Raw genomic sequence first — 24,631 nt, forward strand, 5'->3', positions numbered from 1 at the left:
ACTGACAGTTAGAGCAGCACAAATTATTTGCAAAATTATAACAGATACCGAAACACACTATTACTTTCAGGGATTACACACACTGAATGGTCTTTATAATGTTATCATTACTATTCATTGCAGAATAACTAATTGGATATAGGTTAAGTCTCTCTCAGATAAATACTTTACTATTTAAAATGAAAGTTAGTTGAAATTCACTGACAGGTTACTTATCACTGTCTTTCTAATAAATAGATTATGGTTTTCATAAATAGAGATCTTTCCGTTACTTGTTACCTAGCATTAGCACAATAGACAGACTGTGTATCTTGTTATACTATTAATATGCACTTCCAACACACAAGAGAGACAAACACTTAGCAATCAGGAACATATAATTTTCTACTATTGCAATTTCCCACTTTTACTACAGCGAAACACAATGTTGACAAAATTGCAAGACACTGACTCACCTTTTAGAATTTACTACAGACAACAATGTGATCATTTACTTTATAAGCCTCAGTCTTAAGAACTTTTAATTTTGAAGTTGACAACAGCACTTTAATAAGCACTTTTAATAGGAATATTTTCAGCAAACAACATTTACTTTAACTCACTCTCTTGCAACATTAACTTTAACTTTCTTTTTACTATGTTGAAGAGGCATTAATGAGCACAATACTGGGCTTTAATGTTCTTTTAGTAAGGACACTCGGATATCACTTTAGCTCAAACGGAGAGGAAACTGAGAGGTGTTATGATGAGGAGAAAAATCAGGGTAGGTATATAAATTCAGATATAAATTACCTTATATTTGAGCACACTAACACATCCATTAAGCTGATCCTTCACTGTACATCGTTGTAGTATTCCGATGTAATGTTTGCGCAATGTGGTGGCAACTGCATGTTGTTAGGTGGAATTGCAGGTAGAATTGCTGGATTCTGTCATTTCTTGGTGGCGATAATTGATACAAATTCCAGAATAGTTCCAGCTGTTTATCCATCCATCCGAGGCATTGGAAAGTAGTACAAAAAGCCTCTCTCGGAACCAGCACAATATGCATCTTTTACAAGGCAGTGCACAGTTTGGTAGCTCGTCCCCGACTCGTATCTCGTCCCCGACTGGTGGCTCGTCCCCTACTGACTCTTGTTCCACCTTTTCTACCTACGCCAACCACAATTTGCGCACGCTACACAGTTCCGTTCCTGAGGGGAACTATTACACCTTTTACATACAAACTAACTAAGAACCCTAAGTGAGGATCAGCAGTTTACATAACAGCAACCAAATACATTAAATAAAACAGAACATTTGCACATATTGACATTTCTACAAAAAATTATTCACGCAGAAATTACAATTATATATAGTAAGTTTTTTTCCCTCTAAATGGGACAAAGAATTTAAATGACAGATACACTACTTTGCATAGAACCAAACCATGACATCAAAGTTTGTACAAAGAAAGAAGTATACAATTTTGTGTTATCGTTCAAACAAACAATATTTACAGAAGCTTAACAATGTAAAATTAATGAAACAAAAACAAAATAAATCAGTAGAGCATTAGAGCTATGGTGTTACAGTGAAATGGTACAAGCTGTTTGAAATTCTGAGAAAAACGTAATTAAGGCATACGAAAGACAATATTTATAAGAACCATAACTGGAGATTAAGAATGGAAGACCAAGAGCGCTGTGCTCATATTAAGAAGAGTGTGTGATCAGGGATGCAGTCTTGCAGTTGCCCTTACGATTCAGTCTGTTTAGCGAAGAAGCAATGAGAAAAATGGAGGATTCGGGAGTCGAATTAATCGAAGTAAAATTCTTGGAGAGAGGATATAAATGTGAAGATCCGTTGATGACATTGCTATCCTAGTTGAAAATCTGAAAAGTGAGACCATGTAAGTCGTGCTTGTGATACTTATGTCTATATAGGCATAAGATAGGTTAAGCAGTAAGTACGCTAAACACACATTTGCTACTGTGTACACACTCCTTACGTGAAATTAGGCCGTTGCGGCTGTCGTAAGAACTCGTCTGGGGCCGTGACCTCCACAACGTCTGCGGTCGGCTGCGGATTATCAAACGCGCTTCGTCACTATGGCAGTGCTATGCAAAGTTGTCGACGAGGAGTGGGGGGTATCAGCTGCTGCAGAATGGTACATAAAGGCCAGCGATCTAAGATAACTCAGTGTAGTGAGGATTACTCACCAGAGCTGTTCGAGTAGGTAAGTCCGCTAAGGACTGGCAGTGCCTTTCATTGCTCTGTCATTGTGTTTTACATTGTATTTTCCTATGTTGAAAATATCCTCTCCTCAAAGTTAATGAAAAGGACTCCTTCGTATACTGTCGTGTTGTTTATTAAGTGCACCGTAAGTGAATGTAACGTACAAACCGCATTTAGCAAGTCAATACAGTTCGTGATTTTTTTTGCCTCTATACTTCAAACATTTTAGACAACATACCTCAGAATTTTCAGCTTCGGTTTTCAGATTTTTCTTTTCGTGTGTATTAGCTGCTCTTCTGTACCACTTATGATGTAATCTCCCATAAACCTGTGGTCACTCGCACAGACTGTTTACTACGTTTCCTCCTTTATATCCCAACGTCTTTCCACTGTGATGTGACTGGCTCCGGTTATGGCTTATTACGATGTAATCAAAGGTCACTACGAAGTCTCATCAAGCACATAACTTTACATTTATAATAAAATTGTCAACCACTGCCCTAGGGGGCCAATTCGTTAAGTTCTAGGCGTTGCAGTCTGGAACCGAATGACCGCTACTGTCGCAGGTTCGAATCCTGCCTCGGGCATGGATGTGTGTGATGTCCTTAGGTTAGTTAGGTTTAATTAGTTCTACGTTCTAGGGAACTCATGACCTCAGATGTTAAGTCCCATAGTGCTCAGAGCTATTTTAGAAATAGGGAAGTTCTACGCGACTGATGACCTCAGAAGTTAAGTCGCGTTGTGCTCAGAGCCATTTGAACCATTTTTTTCGTTAAGTTCTAGCTATATATTCTACAGTTTTCACTAACGCTTCACTCATACGATCACGCAATCTAAAAAAATCGTAAGTGGAACTGAGATAAATACCTTTCATTCATACATTACATGACAAGTATTAATATGCAAATATAATTTCTGTGTGTGACTGTCACTCCATTCCCATTATTGTGCCCCAAACTATATATCTGTCGATAAGACACAAATTTTAAAGGTAGACCACATTGACGGTCCGTTCGTTTTACCGATCCCAGACTCACATGTTATAGCTTCGGGGAGGCTCAAGCACAATATGAGCTTTATTTCGACTAAGTACCGACTCACATGTTATATGTAGTTCATGGCGACTTCTATCTACCCTAGATGTATTAAATAAATTCGAGTAAATTTGTGAGGGCGTCCGAAATTATACTGAATGTTTCCTCCAAAAATTATGTTGACGAAATAGTTCAGGAGTTCACTGAATTAGCAATAACATACTAGATTTCTTAACCTCTAATAATCCTGACGAGCGTAGGTATTGCCGTGCGGGATTAGCCGAGCGGTCTTAGGCGCTGCAGTCATGAACTGTGCGGCTGGTCCCGGCGGAGGTTCAAGTCCTCCCTCGGGCATGGGTGTGTGTGTTTGTCCTTAGGATAATTCAGGTTAAGTAGTGTGTAAGTTTAGGGACTGATGACCTTAGCAGTTAAGTCCCACAAGATTTCACACACATTTGAACGTTTTGAGCGTAGTGGCCATAAGCATATTGCAGCGAAACTGAAAACAGATTACTGAATACTGTACCATGAAAATCCACAAAAAGTAAACAAGAAGTAATGCCTATTTAAAAATTCTGATAAAAAATGTACTTGATGCGTTCATAAGAAACAATCACCAACCCTTCTAAACCAACTATGTAACCGTAGACCAGATGTAATTTCAAGTAAATTAATAACGAACGGATCTGACTCTCTATAGTACATTAAAGGCGAGGACACTGTTGCAGAACCAACTCAAAAGGTGCGAGATTTAAACGGACCAATATCTCTATACTTACCGATGTTTTGCATAAGCTCAAACTTTAGTGAGAAAATCAATGCGAGATGCTTCAGCAGCAACTACAACGAATATTTATCGAAATCAGGTAGAACATCCAATGAGATTATGGCTGTATGTAAAGTACACCAGCGTGATAGCAATGGCACTGAACTTACTAAACAGTGTTTTCCGAAATTCTTTCTCCAAAGAAGGTGCAGTAAATATTCCAAAACTCGAATCAGGAACAGCTGTCATCATGAGTAATACATAAGTAGCAAAGCAATTTTAGTTAGTAAAGGCAAGTTTCTGGCCGGACACGGTATATCAGTTAGCTACATTTTGGAGTATACTGATGAAATAGCTGCATTTTTAACTCTATTACTAGCGCTCGCACAAGGAATAATTCGTATCTAAAAAACGGTAACTCTCATAGATCACACCAACAGAAAAGAAGAATTTTAGGTTCATACCAATCATATCGGTTTGCAGTAGGATACTGCAAGATTTACTGTGTTCTCTAAAACGAAATACCTCGTAGAAAACACTCTATTGAGACAAACGCAGCAAGGATTAAGAAAATATCATTCTTGTTCTTATTCAAGCGAAGTAATTGATCTCATCGACAGGAAATTGTTCCGAATCTGTGCAAAAGATTCAGGAAAATATCTGAGAATCTTCTTTCGCTTTTTCGCAGATGAGTCGTCGTTTACGTTTAGTAAAGGCATTAGCAGAGCAAATGGAATTGCAAAATGATTTACACAAGACAATCTGTACGGTGCGAATCGCAGCAATCGATTGGAAACAATGAAAGGCGCACGATCCACCCGGCGAGTGCTTCAAGGAACCCTTTCGATTTCGGTTATATGGTAAATCACACCAATTTCAGGCTTTAATTAATTGCCTAGCGAACAACTTCAGTTGAAATGGCCATGCAAAAAATGTTTTTGGAAAGCAAACAAAATGCTGCATTTTATTGCCAGAACACTTATAAGGGAACCTCCCCATCGAACCCCCCTCAGATTTAGTTATAAGTTGGCACAGTGGATAGGGCTTGAAAAACTGAACACTGATCAACTGAGAAAACAGGAAGAAGTTGTGTGGAACTGTGAAAAAATAAGCAAAATATACAAACTGAGTAGTTCATGGCAAGATAAGCAACATTAAGGACGCTGGAACCGCAACAGCGCCGTGGTCTCGTGGTAACGTGAGCAGCTGCGGAGCGAAAGGTCCTTGGTTCAAATCTTCCATCGAGTGAAATCTTTAATTTTTTTATTTTCAGTTTATCTACATCTACATCTACATCTATACTCCGCGAGCCACCTTACGGTGTGTGGCGGAGGGTACTTATTGTACCACTATCTGATCCCCCCTTCCCTGTTCCATTCACGAATTGTGCGTGGGAAGAACGACTGCTTGTAAGTCTCCGTATTTGCTCTAATTTCTCGGATCTTTTCGTTGTGATCATTACGCGAGATATATGTGGGCGGTAGTAATATGTTGCCCATCTCTTCCCGGAATGTGCTCTCTCGTAATTTCGATAATAAACCTCTCCGTATTGCGTAACGCCTTTCTTGAAGTGTCCGCCACTGGAGCTTGTTCAGCATCTCCGTAACGCTCTCGCGCTGACTAAATGTCCCCATGACGAATCGCGCTGCTTTTCGCTGGATCATGTATATCTCTTCTATTAATCCAACCTGGTAAGGGTCCCATACTGATGAGGAATACTCAAGAATCGGACGAACAAGCGTTTTGTAAGCTACTTCTTTCGTCGATGAGTCACATTTTCTTAGAATTCTTCCTATGAATCTCAACCTGGCGCCTCCTTTTCCCACTATTTGTTTTATGTTATCATTCCACTTCAGATCGCTCCGGATAGTAACTCCTAAGTATTTTACGGTCGTTACCGCTTCCAATGATTTACCACCTATGGCATAATCGTACTGGAATGGATTTCTGCCCCTATGTATGCGCATTATATTACATTTAACTACGTTTAGGGAAAGCTGCCAGCTGTCGCACCATGCATTAATCCTCTGCAGGTCCTCCTGGAGTACGTACGAGTCTTCTGATATTGCTACTTTCTTGTAGACAACCGTGTCATCTGCAAATAGCCTCACGGAGCTACCGATGTTGTCAACTAAGTCATTTATGTATATTGTAAAACTCTTATGTTTTCATCACTTTTTGGGAGTGATTATCACATCCACAAAAAAACCTAAATCGGGCAAGGTAGAAGAATCTTTTTTACCCATTCGCCAAGTGTACAAGTTAGGTGGGTCGACAACATATTCCTGTCACATGACGCACATGCCGTCACCAGTGTCGTATAGAATATATCAGATGTGTTTTCCTGTGGAGGAATCGGTTGACCTATGACCTTGCGATCAAATGCTTTCGGTTCCGATTGGAGAGGCACGTCCTTTCGTCTACTAATCGCACGGTTTTGCTATGCGGTCGCAAAACACAGACACTAAACTTGTTACAGTGAACAGAGACGTCAATGAACGAACGGACAGATAATAACTATGCAAAAATAAAAAAAGTAAAATTTTCACTCGTGGGAAGACTTGAACCAAGGACCTTTCCTTCTGCAGCTGCTCACTTTACCACGGGACCACGGCGCTCCTGTGCTCACGTTCTCCTTCATGATGCCTATGTGGCCAAGACTGATGACCAGTTTGTATATTTTGCTTATTTTTTCACAGTTCTACACAACTTCTTCCTGTTTTCTCAATTGATCTGTGTTCTGTTTATCAAGGCCTATCCACTGTGCCAAGTTATAACTTAATCTGAGGGGGGTCCGATGGGGAGGTTCCCTTGTTAGAAGAGGCAACATCTCTATTGCCCACACTAGTCTGTCCGTCCTATTCCAAAGTAGATTTGCATGTTATAGGTTCCTCCCCAGTTAGGAATGTCGGAGGACTAAGGAAGAGTTAAAGGACAGGTTTCTCGTTTCGTATTAGCGCGAACTAGAAGAGACTGTCATAGAAATGCGCGCTTGGCTAACAGTCATTAAAACAAAGGAGTTTCTCTTTGCGGCTATATCCTTTCCAAAATTCCAGTCGCCGACTTTCCCCTAAAAACGTGAAAATATTTTGTTGACTTCCACCTTCACAAGGAGAAATGACGTTAGTAATTAAACACGAGAAATCACATGTCGCACAAGAAGATTTAAGTTTTTATTTTTTCTATGAGCTTTTGGAGAGTGGAATGGTTGTGGAGTAATCTGGAAAAGGTCCTATCAGCATTTTTCCAAACACTTAAGAGTGATTTGCAGGGTAGTCATGTATATTTAGATGCAGATAATTTCAATATAGTGATCTACTCTAAAATCACGTCAAGATTTCTAACACTACACAATACTTTTCTCAGGTCTACGACAGCTGCTGTTTAATGCTAATGTTATATGATTGCTGCCAGGTGCTGAAATCACAAAACATCCACGCCATGACGCTGGTGACGGGCAGTTGGATTTTGGACGCTGCGCTGCCATTGCTGTTGGTACCACTGCTTTACTGGTACGCGACGCGCAACTTCGACTACTGGAAGAAGCTGGGAATCCCCTACATGAAGCCCATACCTTACGTTGGCAACATGGGCAGCGTTGTGATCGGCCAGAGGCACATGGGGGAACCAGCCTTTGAATGCTACCGCAAGGCTGGAGACGCTCCCTTCATGGGCATGTTCGCCTTCGACAAGCCCATCCTCTTAGTGAAGGACCCCGCTCTCATAGGACGCATCATGAGCACCGACTTCTCCACGTTCTACGCAACCAACGCTAAGATCGACCCAGCGACTGACCCGGTCATTGCCTCATCTCTTTTTGGCCAACATGGCGCTGGGTGAGTATCTCGCGGAACAGGCAGGGGTATGGACACCGTGTATTATTCCAGAGTAAAGAAGGCTATGCTCCTTTATATCTTCATTTTTATTCTTTGTTTTCACCAGATAGAGACCACATCACAAATTCAGTTAATTTTTCCTTTCTTCACATCTCTCCAATCATGTTCTCTTACTGCATCTGCCTTATAATGCCTGTAAATTTGACATAATCCGTCTCAACATATCTCTGTCTGTGGGTTCTTTTACTCTTATGATACATGTTAATGCTCCTTTAGGCAGAGATTCATTCTATATGGTAAACCAAAATATATCAGTTGTTTTTTACTTACTGGTTCCATTTTTTTCCTTTTTTTTTGTATACGTCTTCTTAACTTTCAGATCCCTTCGCTTCCTCCTTGTGCTTTTCTCTCTAATATTTTAGCTTGTGTATATAATATATATTTCACCTGCATAAATGCCTTCTGGTTTCATCACCCTCTTGTAATATACCGCTATTACATTTTTGATACGTTCCTAGATATTTTAAAAGTTTTTTCTATTCCATCCTTTCTATTCAGGCGTTTATGTCCCGTGAAACGAAATAGAATGCTAAAAGTTGTCAGTAATTGTGCTGAATTTTGAGCTGCTGTGTTTCATATTGGGTAACTACAAGTATCTATAAAGTCCTACAGTGTCTGTATATACCAACAGGTGAAGTACCATCAGCAATACCTGTTCAACACATGTTCAAATACACCTGTGAAAACTTATAATTAATACACAGTTCTCTAAAATTTTATTAATAAGTACAAATCTAAAGGCCGCTTTGTCGAGCAATACTCAGAAAAAGGGGTTTGTGTTTGTAAGACGAGGTTAAATATTTTCTAACTGAGAGACAATAAGTCAGTAAATGAGAGAATAAAAGATATGTTTTTGTTGTTTTGTTTCAGATGGAGGAAACTACGTACTGTACTATCCCCAGCATTCACTTCCGGCAAGATGAAGCTCATGTTCCACCTTGTGAACGAAACTGGACAGAAACTGGCCCATCACCTTGAGTCTGCAGCGTCAAAAGGTTTGGTCTTTTTGTGTTCAAACGAACTAATTAAGTTATTTCTAAAAGAAAGACAAAAAACATTTTTGGCCAGTGTTCACTTCACTAATTTAACGAAGTGACACTGTGCTTAGAATTTTTCCGTAGACTTATTGTTTTATTCTCAGTTTTAATGATAAAATTGTAAAATGTTTGTTGTATTTGTACTTCAGGAACTGAAGTGGAACTGAAGGACGTCATGGGCCGTTATACGACGGACTCGGTTTGCTCCATCTTCATGGGTGTAAACGCTAACTCTCTCGAAAACCCAAAGTCTCCTCTGCGAGAGCACGTGCGGCGAATCTTGAGAGATACCGTCGTTGGAAGGATCATCACCACGCTGGCGTTCTTCGCTCCACAGATCCTGTCCACACTCCGCATCCGACTCGGCAGCAAGAAAGTAGAGGACTTCTTTGTACAAAACACAGTTAAGGTACGCATGAACCATTCAGATTCATTTAAATACTAATCAGACAAAAGGACAGCAGCATTTGTTTGTTTTGCAGGTTCTTTATGATCTGATTCAAGCATACAGCACTACGATTTTGTCGAACAAGCCACTTAATATTTTAATCCGTAGTTTCTAGCAGACTTACAGAGAAAAATGTTCAAATGTGTGTGAATTTCTAAGGGACCCAAATGCTTAGGTCATCGGTCCTCGGCGTTACACACTACTTAAACTAAATTAAATTAACCTACACTAAGAACAACACACAAACCCGTGCTCGACGGAGAACTCGAGCCTCCAGCGGGTGGGGCCACGCAGTCCGTGACATGGCGCCCTAAGCCATGCGGCCACTCTGCGCGGCACTTACAGAGGTTCAGGAGGGTTTATCTAGAGTCTTTCGAAGTTGATTGAAATCGATGTTTTATACCCCATACATATTATTACATGACAGTTAATGTATGAGGTTAAATATTGATTTTTATTACATTCCTTGCAGGACAAATAATACAACAAAAACTAAAGACAAAATGGAAGAAAAAACTGAAGTAGTTAAGGAGAAAGCAGAATAAAGCTAGCGTAAAAGTTTTGATGTAAAAGATCATAATCAATGATGTACCGGAAGAGAATGAGAAATACAGGCTAGGCTGCGGTTAAAAGTACACGGGATAAAGCATTTTGATGTTGCATGGAAGAAATGAGTTGGTCCTTAGATCTGGTGACGAAAGGTATTTTATAGTCGACTGTCTACTCGGTGCTGAGGGACAAGATTTTATTTATAACCACCTATTAATCTGAGAGGAAGGCTGCGCACTGTATGTAGCTCAGTAAATGGGGATCAAAACAGTCAGTGGTGAAGTTGCAATTTATTTATATGTCTTATATTTGAAGTAATATATGAGAGGAAAAATTATAAACCTAGAATATGAAACTTCCTGGCAGATTAAAACTGTGTGCCGGACCAAGACTCGAACTCGGGACCTTTGCCTTTCGCAGGCAAGTGCTCTACCCAAGCACGACTCACGGCCCGTCCTCACAACTTCACTCCTGCCAGTACCTCGTCTCCTACCTTCCAAACTTTGCAGAAGCTCTCCTGCGAACCTAGCATATTTCTGCAATATCCTTTCTTTCAGGAGTGCTAGTTCTGCTAAGTTCGCAGGAGAGCTTCTGTTAAGTTTGGAAGGTAGGAGACGAGGTACTGGCAGAAGAGAAGCTGTGAGGACGGGGCGTGAGTCGTGCTTGGGTAGCAGCGCGTTCGGTCAGAGGGTTAGCTGCCCTCTGTAATAAAAAAAAAAATGAGTTAATGGAACAACGACAAACTGACATGGGTGTCTTTCGACGTCCGCCCCGAGCAGATACAACGAACGTAAACGAACAAAATGAGATTTAAAAAAAAAAGAAAAAAAAAGTTGGTAGAGCACTTGCCAGCGAAAGGCAAAGGTCCCGAGTTCGAGTCTCGGTCCGGCACACAGTTTTAACCTGCCAGGAAGTTTCATAGCAGCGCACACTCCGCTGCAGAGTGAAAATCTCATTCTGGGAACCTAGAATTTGGTACACCAGCCTCTGGACTTTATGTAGGAAAGATAAATACGAATTCTGGTACTTTTTTATAGTTAAAATTCGAGATTTGTTTTCGTAAGGTTATTAAATTCAGCGGTAAAATGTGGACGTAACATAATGTATGTGGCAGTGGGACTACTATCATTTGAGGAACATCCCAAGCTAGGTCTCTGTGTGTTGCGTCTTTTCGACAGTGACATTCATTCATCCGTTGAATATTACCATTCTGTAATTCATTACTTCGAAAGCTTCTTTTGGCTTTTACATGAAATGAGACACGGAGGATTCATGTATGTTGTCTAGGGGTTGCAGTAGTACTTGCCTAAAAGCCTGTATCTACACGCTCTTTCCAAGCATACGAGTGATAAAGCGATCTTATTGATTGTCCTGTACACCATGGGGAATGAAGTGATATCACCCGGAAAGGATGGATGGAAAAGGGCTGCTTCCGGGAAGAAGTATCTTGTACACTCCCCACCTAAATGTACCAATAATGGCATGCCAGATTTTTTCCCTGCAGAAAAATTCTGATCAAATGATTTCTCTAAATGTTGAGTAGGAGTCAATAGTAACAGATTTAATGAAACTTACGTGCTACGTGAGATATAACAGTATCTTCCTCATTCGACTGATGTGAGCAAAAAGAAGATCTTGAAGACATTCTGGAAGTATGCATCCGTGAAGATCATTCAGAAGTCAAACAAAGTCTGATTATGTAAAGATATTTATGCAGAACACGAGGGATACGAAGGCAAACTACAACAAATTTGTTACATATTTTCACCAACATATACATTCTAAAAAAAATACATTAGCGTAAGTTGATTTGAGATTTATACAATTCCTAAAGCAACACCTATTTTGTCATCTGTTAAAAAACGTTATTGTCTTACCGGTCTTCGTGATAAGAACTAATTTTATGGGCTCTCAAAGTTAAGAAAAAGTGGCACAATTCATTACTTTTGTCATGGCGTAGGTACAAGTCTCAGCTGTATATCACATTGGTTTTCGTTTCACGATAAATGAATTTAAATTAGTTCAATAATTTACTCAGAAAGACGTAGTCGTTTTATGGATCATTTCTCCTGAGGTCCTGGAAAATAAGCCCTGTTAACATGTATCTTTTGTCCACAGCTGATAGAGCATCGGAAGGAAACGGGCATTGTGCGGAACGACGTAATTGACATGCTCACGAAGATCAAGGACGAGCAGGGAGAGGGTGATAACGAACAACTCAGTGAGTACAGCATCTGTTTCCCTAAGTTTCATGATCGCAGTTAGATTTTACCGAGGCGATAATTATAGCTACCTTTACTTACGTTAGATTGATAACACAATTAAAAATATGAATTTCAAATGTAAAGAGAGATAAGTACAATTTTCCAAAGCCAGTATACAGAGTGCAAAAATGTATAAGTTTTTATGTTTCGGTCTTCTTTAGATTTCCTGGGATGTTTCATTGTGCCATAAAATCAGTAAGATTAAGTCACTTTTAAACGCAAATAATCTCAAGTTACATTGGAAAATTTACGGAGTCCAATATCTAAGAATGATTCTTCAGAACAACTTGATGATGGACCTTTGTAAGAGATCTGCAATGACACGAGAAACATCATCAGCAATGACTTACACTCCATAAGGGAAGATTCTAGTAACATTACACAGGCATCCAGAATAAGATTTTCACTCTGCAGCGGAGTGTGCGTTGATATGAAACTTCCTGGCAGATTAAAACTGTGTGCCGGACCGAGACTCGAACTCGATACCTTGGCCTTTCGCGGGCAAGTGCTCTACCAACTGTATTACACAAGCGCGACTCACGCCCCGTCCTCACAGCCTTATTTCTGCCAGTACCTCGTCTCCTACCTTTGGTAGAGCACTTGCCCGCGAAAGGCAAAGGTCCCGAGTTCGAGTCTCTGTCCGGCACACAGTTTTAATCTGACAGGAAGTTTCATTACTCAGGCAGTTTCTTTGATCACTGCTGAGTCCAATGCGAGAGTTCGTCCGTACTCCTGTGACGAGCTTGCCAAGTATTCGCCGCTTTGCCAATTCTCGCGTTTACTTCGTCGTCGAGGAAAAGATCTTCTGACACTAGTGAGCTGAGGTAGAAGAGCACGTCGCCTGCATTCCGCAAGGAGGCATCTAATCTTACGGCAGCCATATCCGTTTGTCTTGAGCCATAACAACCATTTTCACTTTCAGAGCTGTAGAGATGAATTTGAATGTAGCAGACGATTTATCCTAACCCTTTGAAAGTCGTCTTGAGTGTGTGTACGAATACTGCATTGCATCTCCAGCGGATAATAGGTTACTTGAAGTTCTCAAGATAGTGCATGGACCTGAGTAGCGAGATCCAAAGTTACCCGTCAGCTGTGGTATGTAAATGAATGCCAAGTTTTATTTCGCCGAAAGTAGCTTTAACAACTGATGAAAAGAATACACGAAGAAATTTAGGGCCGAATACACAGCGCCAAGAACTCCGCTTTTCGTTACAGAATGATCTGATGTGCTTCTGCTGTCGTGGAAAATAAAGTATTCACGGCGATAATTCCTAGCAAGCAGCCACTAATTTCCTAGTCCGAACATTAAAAAAAAGTTATAATATTTATCTGTAACATAGTTCTGCCTACTAATGAGTGGAGAGTTGTTATCCTAGACTGTGATGGCGTGTATTGCTGCAGAGCTGACGAACGAGATCATCGCAGGCCAGCTGATGTCGTTCTTGGCTGCTGGCTTCGACAACTCGTCTTCGACGCTGGCCTTCGCCCTGTTCGAGCTGGCGTGGAACCAGAGTCTGCAGGAGGAGGTGCGCCAGCACGTGCGCCACGTGCTGAGCAAACACGGCGGCCACATCACGTACGAGGCGATCAACGAGATGACGGACCTCACCAACGTCGTCAGCGGTGAGTGCTACCTAGCAACGGGTACACTGTAGTCACCTTATTGAAACATGTTCCCACTAATTTTGCTGCATGCGCCAAACATGAATCATAATATAAAAAAGCATTAAAGATAAGACATTCTAAGTTTATAGTGTGTGTCTGAGGAGAAGACCACACAAAAAAATTATACTTCGACTCTTCTTGGTTTAGACTTCAGCGTATCTAGACGCTAATCTCTTTTGTGCAATTATTTTCAAGTATGCAAAACTTTTGCGTCCAGCTCAATTTGTTCACAGCAGTCAAAGTATCTCAGGAAGTAAACTTTCTTGCGTCAATAATTTTGAAACCCAGTGAGGTTGCTATGGAACTAACCACACATGGCTACGTCACTTTTGGTGCATCCGCACTGCAGCAGTTCGGTATCAAAAGCCAAGATGATTACGTTATCTAGGGAGTTGTTTGAGCTGTTCCATTTGGCTATACTATAATAACTTTATCACGAATGTGGGAAAAATCATACGACACGACGACAACTCATTATTATTTAATACTATTGTTTTTGGTAGCACGTTCCATTACATTAAGCAGAGCAATACTTCATGTGTTTGTTTAATTAATTACGAGCTATGTTGCAGACGTATAAAAGATAGATAGGAAATATCTGTCAACCAATTGCAGAATATGGTTTTATTGAACCTTGACCATGGTTTCGACAGTTCTGAACTGTTTTCTTCAGAATGTATTGTACCTATTAACCAAAAATACATTACAGGAGCAGGAAATGTTTACAAATAATTTTTGTGAAATATAGTCAAGTAGAATCACATTATCTACACTCGATGTGCGAGTCGTTGATTCTACCTAGTAAATATATGTGTCATCCACTTAATCATCATATAAAACATGTTACGAGTATTTAAAAATATTTGCTCTCTGCTATGGGATTTTTTCTTAAAAGATTTTAAAATGGCACATATTCGATAATGGATCCAACAACTTGTAGTTTTCTATTTGAAAGATCTGTGTATATGATATTATATATGAAACTTGACATCGGATCCTGCAGAGCGTAAGAATGCCACGTCCATGGGTATTGACACATGCGGATGGCCTAAGAGCAGAGGCAGTAGCCCTAGGTCACTTCTGGTACGTCATGCTTCTGTATGCCCTGTATGCTTGCAGCTGCAGTGAGCAGCGTCTGTGATTTCACAGATACACACTCGTTACTAGAACTAAGAAATTAACAAAATGTGAAAAGAGTTAAGTGAGAGCAATAAAGTTGTGCAATGAAGTCATGTGGCTTATAAAGATCTTGCAGGCTCAGGTAAAAAGAGGAAACTATTTACAATGTACGCAAGAAATCCACGAGAAGCACTTCAGCCTGAATACGTAATATGTAATGAGTGTGAAGCAAAAACGCTAAATCGTAATACAGGGTGTCCACAACGAGACTCCAACATTTGAACTCATAAAATCTGAGAGGAAACACAATTTATTGACGAACAAATACAGGGAAATCATACAGCAGCTCACCAAGTTTTCATACGCAGGTGGACGGTTCAGTACACTTGAACATGGGCGCCACGGGTAGCGCAAAGTATATCAAGTCTATAATCGATGTCGTGCCATGTGTTGCGGAGCATCTGTTCTGTGGCAGAGTTGATGACAATTCTTATGCGCTGTTTCAAGTCTTGCACGTCCTTTACTGGTATAGAGTATACCCGGTCTTTCACATAACCCCACAAGAAAAAATCGAAAAGGGTTATGTCGGGCGAACGTGGCGGACAAGGAATTGGACCTCCACGGCCAATTCATCGCTGCGGGAACGTGTCATTTAAAATTTTTCGAACGTCAAGGTTACAATGGGCTGGTGCACCGTCCTGTTGAAACATCACATTTGGCTGCGGGTCTGTTATCTGTGGCACGGCAAATTGTTCCAAGATGTCCAGGTGGATGGTTCCATCCACAGTCGGATCCTGAAAGGGAAACGGCCCAAGAATGGATTTAACATCAAACGACACCACACATTAACTTTCTTACTGTTGCGCATGTGTTCCCTAGGTGCATGTGGGTTTTCGGACCCCCAGATGCGCACATTGTGACGATTGACAGCCCCTGACACGTGATAGGCTGCCTCTTCAGTAAACATCACGCGTGATAAAAATGTCTCGTCCGCGGCAATGCGATCTGACATGACACATGCAAATTATTCTCGATTTTGTCGATCATCAGGCTTGATCTTGCACAACCTGCACTTTATATGCGTACAAACGTAATTACTGATGAAGCACTTTGTGCACTGTTGAACATTTTTTACGAAGTTCTCGTGCTGCCTGTCGCACTGACTTCTGTGGACTTTGTTCGAATGATCGCTGCACTTGTTCCACATGATGCCTGATCCCAGGGTTACGACCACCATGCCCTTTCGCAACATTCCCAGCAGTCAAAAACTGATCATACGACTTCTTTATAGTCTTGTTGTGAACTCGACTTTGCACGTGGGTCGCCGATTTTGTCTCTGCATACCAACAGAGCACTTGTGCACGCTCCTTCATATCCTCCATTTTGCTAAAACAATTGATTGCAGCTCCAATACGGCCACTTGGCGTATCAAATTTGCACACCACCAACTTGTTGAGCTGCTCTGTCTGCCCCTTCAGGATTCAAAGGTCCACCATCTGAAACGAGAAAGATATAGGATATTGAAATGTTGGAGTCTCATTGTGGACACCCTGTATTATCGATGTACTCGTACAGTGATCAGACAGAACATTATGACCACCCACCGAATAGCCGCGTGTCGACCTGTGTTTCGGATAACAGCAGCGACGCCATTTAGCATGGATGCAGTGAGGGCTTGGTGGGTAGATGCAGGGAACTGGCACCACATCTGAAGACACAAGTCAACTAATTCCAGCAAATTATAGGGGGGAGGAGGGGGGGGGGCGGTGATGGCTTCTGACGCCACATTCAACCACACCCGAGACGTGTTGGATCAGGTTCAGATCTGGTGAGTTTGGGGGGCGGCACGTCTACTAGAACTCGCCGCCGTGTTCCTCGAAAGGAGAAACTGAAAATATTAAAATACGATTGCAAATTAGGGAAAGATATGGGGAGGGGGAGGTGGGGGTGGATCGTCATTTGTTAAGCATCTTGCACCCAGTATACGCTGAAGACGGCGGCCCGACTAATAGTGATTTTTCTTGTTTTCAGAGACGCAGCGGAAGTACCCCACAGTGAATTTCCTGAACCGCGAGGCGTCTCGCGACTACAGGATAGAAGGGACGGACATAGTGCTGCCCAAGGGCACAGCAGTCTTCGTGTCGGTGGCCGGTCTCCACACCGACCCCAAGTACTGGAGGGAGCCGCTCAGGTTCTGGCCGGACCGCTTCAAAGAGGAGAACTCCAGGGACAGACCGAGCCACACGTTCATGCCGTTCGGCGAGGGCCCCAGGACGTGCCTCGGTGAGCACCCGGACACTGGTGTTTCCGCTTCCAACTGCGTCTTTGTCGACCAACACGCGAGTGTGGTGTCGAATATACGACACACAATCATACTAACATTTTATACCGGGTACTTAGCACCTCAGAATAAACTTTTGGCGTTGGAAAAACAATAGGGAACAGAATGATTTGTTTTTAAAGCAAATAGTCTTTCTGACGCGCATTCTACGTGGCAGGCGTATGAAAAGCATGCAATTGTCATAGTGAATACCAATAACAATACTCAATCTACGTATCTTTACAGGCATCTCCTCATAAATTTACAACAGGTATTTGGTCTTAGCAGTAGTAGCTGCTAAACTGCGTCTAGCGTTGCTCAGTGTGGGGCAATGGATCAGTAATTGCGGGAGTCACCTTGTATTACACACTCAACATTCCTGACATGTCCTAGAAGGAACAAAGCGATAATCATAAATCACTGGAAATCTCTGGCCATAGGTCCATAGGTCCAGTTCTACGCACGTCGGTTATGATGCGGTGTTCCATGAGCAACTCTAAGCAGTGCTGGAATTCGTTCACACTGGTAACAGACGTTTTCAGAACCTGCTATGAAGCGGATGTACGCAGTTATACTGCCAGAGGTACAGGTCTTACAAGATGATTACCGTCGATCTAAGCATAAATATGAACTGGTAACCACTGTTTGCCAAATCGAAGCGGAGTCTCATGACGACGCTATTGCGATTGTTGCAACCAGTGACATGGGTGCTATAGACAGGAAATAATGGTAAGATATACTAAACAATTAGAAGCCGAACAGCTTATCGAGCATTGCGTGTCAAACAGTCTCTCCTCATATGGGGAGGATCAAAAAGAATACAGTACCTGATCAAAGATTCTGCAGACCGCCACGTATTAAGGAGTTGATCAATAGATGCCATGTGAAGTGGGCCCACCACCATCAGAGGAGGCGGGGAGTATTGTCAGTGCAGGATTAGTAACAGCAGAACGCGTCGGTTAATAGAGATGAATGGATTTTGAGGTCGACTAGTCAACGGATGTCACCTGAGAAAGAAATCCACCAGAGACATTTCATCTCCTCAAAGCTGCTCTTGTCGACTGTGGAACGGAAACGCGAAGGAGCAATGAAAGCTAAACCAAGTCCAGGCGGACCACATTTACTGAAGGATAAGCACTGTAGAGGGTGGTTGTACAAAACGAAAGAAATCAGCGGAAGGTATTAAGAGCACAGTACGAGTATGGAATTTAAAATAATCTAATAGGATGTTCAAGAAGCTCCTCATAAGCCGTAAGTTTCAGCACTGAAGCGACGCTTGAGTTCGTGTAAAGACCGACGCAGTTAGACAATAGATGTCTGGGAAACGAGTGATATACAGCGTCTAATCACGATGTACCCTTCGGCACAGTTTCGGTAGGGCGAACACCTCGAGAATGTTAGCTGCTGTAATGTACAGTGTCGACAGTGAAGTTCTAAGGACATGGTGTTACTACAGTATGAGAGTGTTTTTCGTTGTTGTCGTGTGGTCCCCTTATTGCGCTTAAGAAAACGCTAAATGCGGAAGGATATGATTTCGCAGCATTGCATACTGCTTGCAGACGAGGAATGGTTAGAAATCAGAACTGTCAGTATGCCATTGCACCCTATCAGAGAACAGCTTCTGTGAGTCACTAGTTTGCGGACAACTACGTCAGTGGAATGGCTTTACGTGTTCGTTTCCATACCTAAGCCCAATCGAACACATTCGTGATGAGTCAGAACGTTGATTTCGCTCCAGATCGCACCACCCAACATCACTGCCTCCTCTGGCGTCGGCTTTTGAGGAACAATGGGCATCCATTTCCCCACAGACATTCAGAAAAACTTCATTAAAATCCCCCCAAACGGAGTTAAAACCATCATAAAGGTGAATATTAGATACATCCCATATTAATGTCCAATAATAGTAATCCGGATGCCTTCGATCACATCTTGGATAAGAACAATCTTTTGCGTGTGACTTAACGTCTCAGTTTAACTGTGAGGTAATTTGCTTTGCATACGGACTCTGCATATATATTTGTACTCCACTAGCCGTCTTACAGTGTACAGTGGAGAGTACCTCTGGTAGCGCTATAATTACCCTTTCCCCTGCTACCATTCGCGAAAGGAAAGTAGAACGACTGCTGATAAACGCTCGTACGATCCCTAATTTCTTTGATTTGATCTTCTCATAGCGATCGTTTCACGTGTCTGGGAGAAAATAATAACATAGCACGACTCTTCTGGAACTTACGCTCTCGTAACTGCAACAGCAAGCGCCTGCGTGATACAGAACGCCTCTCTTGTAGTGTCTGCCACTGCATTACACCGAGCATCTCCATAGCGCTCTCTCTCGTACTTGGAGATTCCATGAGGTTGATATCCTCTCTTTCATTCGTATCCACAAAGTGAGCAGCATCCCAGACTTATGAGCAGTTCTCCAGAACCAGTCGAGCAGCTGCTTTCCAAGTCACTTCTGTCGTGAAAGAATTATATTTCGCTGTTTCAGTCAGTTTGAGCCTGGCGTTTTCTTTTCCTACAACTAGTTCGATGTAGTCATTCTCCATTAGAACGCCCAAGATACTTACTTGTAGGAATTTTAAGATTGTTGCTGTTTCCATTGAGTTTTCGTAAATACTGTACTCGAACGGGGCTGGGTCTCTTCGCCTATGGATACGCAATGTGTTGCACTTTTTTTTTAACTGTAGGGTCAACTTTCTATCCCTGCTCCAATAACCGACCCACACCAGCTCTTCTTGCGTTTCCTAACAGCCTCGCAGCCGACGTTCTTTAATAACTCTTATAAAATTGGCTAATATTTCTGAAGACCTACATTTAATATCATCTCCGTTGGCCAGTAATCTGGTATGACCACGTGATATCGAGCTCTACATCTACGTCATATTTCAAAATACACCTAATGGTGTGTGGCGGAGATTACTTCTGGTGCAATTAACACACCCTATTCTGTTTCACTCGCGAATCGCTAGTGGCAAGAATGACTGTCGCTATATCCCTGTATTCGCTCTAATTTCTCGAATTTCCTCGTCGTGGTCATTGCACAAGATTCATGTGGGACGATGTACTACACTGTCGCCGCGCGGGATAGCCACGAGGTCTCAGGCACCTTATCACGGTTTCTCGCGGCTGCCCCCGTCGGAGGTTCGAGTCCTCCCCCGGGCATGGATGTGTGTGTTGTCCTTAGCGTAAGTTTAAGTAAGATTAAATAACGTATAAGCCTAGGGAACGATGACCACATCAGTTTGGCCCCATAGGAACTTCAAATTTCTAAATTTTACCTTTATTGTCCGACTCTTCCCTGAAAGTGATCTCCTGAAATATTTATAGTAAACCGACGTATCTCAGTCTGGCAACTGCTTTTCTTACTATTTATTTTATGTCATTCCAGTCTCTATGGATAATTACACATAGATATTTTGCGGTAGATACTGTTTCCACCAGTTTTCCGTCAACAGTGTAGTTGTGTAGTTGCACAGTATTGGCTTTCTTTTCCATTGTATGCGCGATACGTTACATTTATTTACGTTTTTGCTCAACTGCCAGAGCCTGCACCACACATTAATTCTCTGTGGGTAATTCTGCGAATCGATACTAACTTCTTGCGTTGTTACTTTCATATAGACAACCGTATCCGACGCTTTCTACTAGATTATTTATTTATGTCCTAAACGGTAATGAGCTTTATCTACTTCCTTGGAGTCCACCGTAAATTACCTTTACATCTGTCGATTTTGTTCGGTTAAGAGCGACGTGTTGAGTTCTGTCTGCAACGGACTCTTGAATACAGTCATTCAGTCAGATCTCGTTAAACGAGTAACTTAGCTTTCTAAAATGTAAATAATCTATTTCTCAATAACATCGTAGATGTTGTGAAACGAGGGCACTGTGCTATTTAAACACGGTTTAGCTCAACGAACAGAGTTATTAAAAAGTACTCGCTTCTCAGTGAGGAGAAACAAAGAATGAAAACTATATTAGTGTCGTTGACAACAGATGTTTCAAGAGATTTAGTTTGCTTCAAAGGAAGCCAAACGACCGCTTCAGTCATTGGTTTAGAGTCCTGGTTCTTATGAACGCGAGCTGCAGTGCTCTATAGAAAACAGGAGTCATGAAACAATCGAGTCGGAAAAAGTCACTGTTAATTTCGACGCTACAATGTAAGTTCCATCAAAGTTATAAAGTCAGAATGGACAAAAAACGAGAGGATGCATAGCTCTCGTCTGCAGATTCTCTAATACCCCACTTCTTTGCTTCACTCTGAATTGTAGTGATGTTTAATAAAATGCCGTGGCTATCCGTCTGTTTGTCTGGAACGCTACATCTGACGATCAGTCCCATTTGTTTCGAGTCCAGTGCGTATATATTTCAACCGAGTAAGACGAACATAGAACAAGCACCATAGGAATATTATTTAGTGAACTCATATCCAGAGAGTAATATTATGACCAGGCAAACCATTGTAATAGTATGTAGCGTTAGTAATACACTCCTGGAAATGGAAAAAAGAACACATTGACACCGGTGTGTCAGACCCACCATACTAGCTCCGGACACTGCGAGAGGGCTGTACAAGCAATGATCACACGCACGGCACAGCGGACACACCAGGAACCGCGGTGTTGGCCGTCGAATGGCGCTAGCTGCGCAGCATTTGTGCACCGCCGCCGTCAGTGTCAGCCAGTTTGCCATGGCATACGGAGCTCCATCACAGTCTTTAACACTGGTAGCATGCCGCGACAGCGTGGACGTGAACCGTATGTGCAGTTGACGGACTTTGAGAGAGGGCGTATAGTGGGCATGCGGGAGGCCGGGTGGACGTACCGCCGAATTGCTCAACACGTGGGGCGTGAGGTCTCCACAGTACATCGATGTTGTCGCCAGTGGTCGGCGGAAGGTGCACGTGCCCGTCGACCTGGGACCGGACCGCAGCGACGCACGGATGCACGCCAAGACCGTAGGATCCTACGCAGTGCCGTAGGGGACCGCACCGCCACTTCCTAGCAAATTAGGGACACTGTTGCTCCTGGGGTATCGGAGAGGACCATTCGCAACCGTCTCCATGAAGCTGGGCTACGGTCCCGCACACTGTTAGGCCGTCTTCCGCTCACGCCCCAACATCGTGCAGCCCGCCTCCAGTGGTGTCGCGACAGGCGTGAATGGAGGGACGAATGGAGACCTGTCGTCTTCAGCGATGAGAGTCGCTTCTGCCTTGGTGCCAATGATGGTCGTATGCGTGTTTGGCGCCGTGCAGGTGAGCGCCACAATCAGGACTGCATACGACCGAGGCACACAGGGCCAACACCCGGCATCATGGTGTGGGGAGCGATCTCCTACACTGGCCGTACACCACTGGTGATCGTCGAGGGGACACTGAATAGTGCACGGTACATCCAAACCGTCATCGAACCCATCGTTCTACCATTCCTAGACCGGCAAGGGAACTTGCTGTTCCAACAGGACAATGCACGTCCGCATGTATCCCGTGCCACCCAACGTGCTCTAGAAGGTGTAAGTCAACTACCCTGGCCAGCAAGATCTCCGGATCTGTCCCCCATTGAGCATGTTTGGGACTGAATGAAGCGTCGTCTCACGCGGTCTGCACGTCCAGCACGAACGCTGGTCCAACTGAGGCGCCAGGTGGAAATGGCATGTCAAGCCGTTCCACAGGACTACATCCAGCATCTCTACGATCGTCTCCATGGGAGAATAGCAGCCTGCATTGCTGCGAAAGGTGGATATACACTGTACTAGTGCCGACATTGTGCATGCTCTGTTGCCTGTGTCTATGTGCCTGTGGTTCTGTCAGTGTGATCATGTGATGTATCTGACCCCAGGAATGTGTCAATAAAGTTTCCCCTTCCTGGGACAATGAATTCACGGTGTTCCTATTTCAATTTCCAGGAGTGTACATACTGTGTGTTAGTAATGCATACTGTGTGTTAGTAATACATACTGTGCTGTTAAAATACTGTCAATTATCTCGTTGTTTTGCCTTTCCAGGTATGAGACTCGCGTACATGCAAGTGAAAGTGGCTCTCGTGCACATTCTCAACAACTTCGAAGTGCACCCAGCGCCTTCGACGCCTACCAGTTTGAGTTACCATCCATCCAGGTTTGTTGGAACTCCAGCAGTAAACGTGTCTCTACTCTTCAAGAAGACCACGTCTTCATAACGGCCAGCGGCGTGCAAGGATTCTGGCTGCCACATCATTTACTTTAAATCTCAATGCTTTCATCAGTTAGGCACAGTGATCAAAGTATTCCTCAGTTGAAGCAAATAGTATAACTGCGTCTAATTATATCTGAAGCGTTTATTTGTGTCTGTAATTCGGATCCAAGTGTTGTGTTGTTTGCAGTCGTGTGTATTTCTTCGATGTTTTGTAATAAAAGCTTCTGTTAAATTCGTAGCTCCACATGGGTTACACCCTTTAATTCGATCCTCAGTTGTATCCCGTTTTGTTCATTTTCGTTTTTCATCTAATATGCTAGTCGTTGCCCTGCATTAGACCTGCACTGGAACGGAACTGAAGCAATCTAACGAGTTATTTTCTGATACACAATAAACATATTGTACACAGTTTCTGAACTATTAAGTGAAATATAGCCGCATATGCCTTGTTCTCTGACAAAGTGTCTGCAGTCTTCAAAATCACTAGTATATCACTTACCACGAAGTAGAAATATATACCGATTGAGAGTCCAGATAAGAAAATAGTTTTTTTGTCGCCAACTTAAGTTATCTGACTTTGTGGTATTTATTTGGGACAAGTATCTGTTCTTTGCAACACATGTCGAATAGCAAGCACTCCAGTAAAAAAATTAACATTGTTCTTATTAATAAATAAATGTCTAAGGTAAACACTTCTTACATTACATCTAAATATGGGTAAAACCTGTAACAACCAAATCGATAATTACAGATTCAGAAGATTACATCTCAAAATCCATAAAACCGTGTAATACAAAACGTTAACTGGTCAGAAAGATTGAAAGTTACACAGACAGCATCATGAAATAAATTAAGGAAAAATATAAGAAAGGCATAAAACAGTTCAGGATACAACAAAGTTAATATACAAACGTGAACCATGAACAACCTAAGCACACACACACCAGTTTACTCAAGACTGATGAACCTCACAACCACACCACTAAACAATGAACTAAAAGAGCTATTAGGAAAATAATTGAAGTGTAATGCGAATGCAAAAGTAAATGAAGAATACGAAGAAAACAGTCAAAAGCTATTCTAAAATATGAGGAGAAATTTGAAAATAGCAGTGTAAACATTGGGATAACAAGAGAACTAATAA

At 42.2% G+C, this 24,631-nt stretch overlaps 1 protein-coding gene across 1 annotated transcript; it reads left to right on the top strand.

The window, feature by feature from the left end:
* Window positions 1-2,178: 2,178 nt before the first annotated feature.
* Window positions 2,179-23,725, top strand: LOC124711753 (cytochrome P450 6j1-like). Its single transcript, XM_047241965.1, has 8 exons — window positions 2,179-2,218; window positions 7,432-7,853; window positions 8,784-8,908; window positions 9,100-9,359; window positions 12,066-12,168; window positions 13,613-13,834; window positions 17,027-17,278; window positions 23,319-23,725. The coding sequence occupies exons 2-8, from the start codon at window positions 7,459-7,461 to the stop codon at window positions 23,489-23,491; spliced, it is 1,530 nt and encodes a 509-aa protein (XP_047097921.1). The 5' UTR covers window positions 2,179-2,218; window positions 7,432-7,458; the 3' UTR covers window positions 23,492-23,725.
* The last annotated feature ends 906 nt before the right edge of the window (window positions 23,726-24,631 follow it).

Source organism: Schistocerca piceifrons, chromosome 8, assembly GCF_021461385.2.
Source record: "Schistocerca piceifrons isolate TAMUIC-IGC-003096 chromosome 8, iqSchPice1.1, whole genome shotgun sequence".
Taxonomy (NCBI): Eukaryota; Metazoa; Arthropoda; class Insecta; order Orthoptera; family Acrididae; genus Schistocerca; species Schistocerca piceifrons.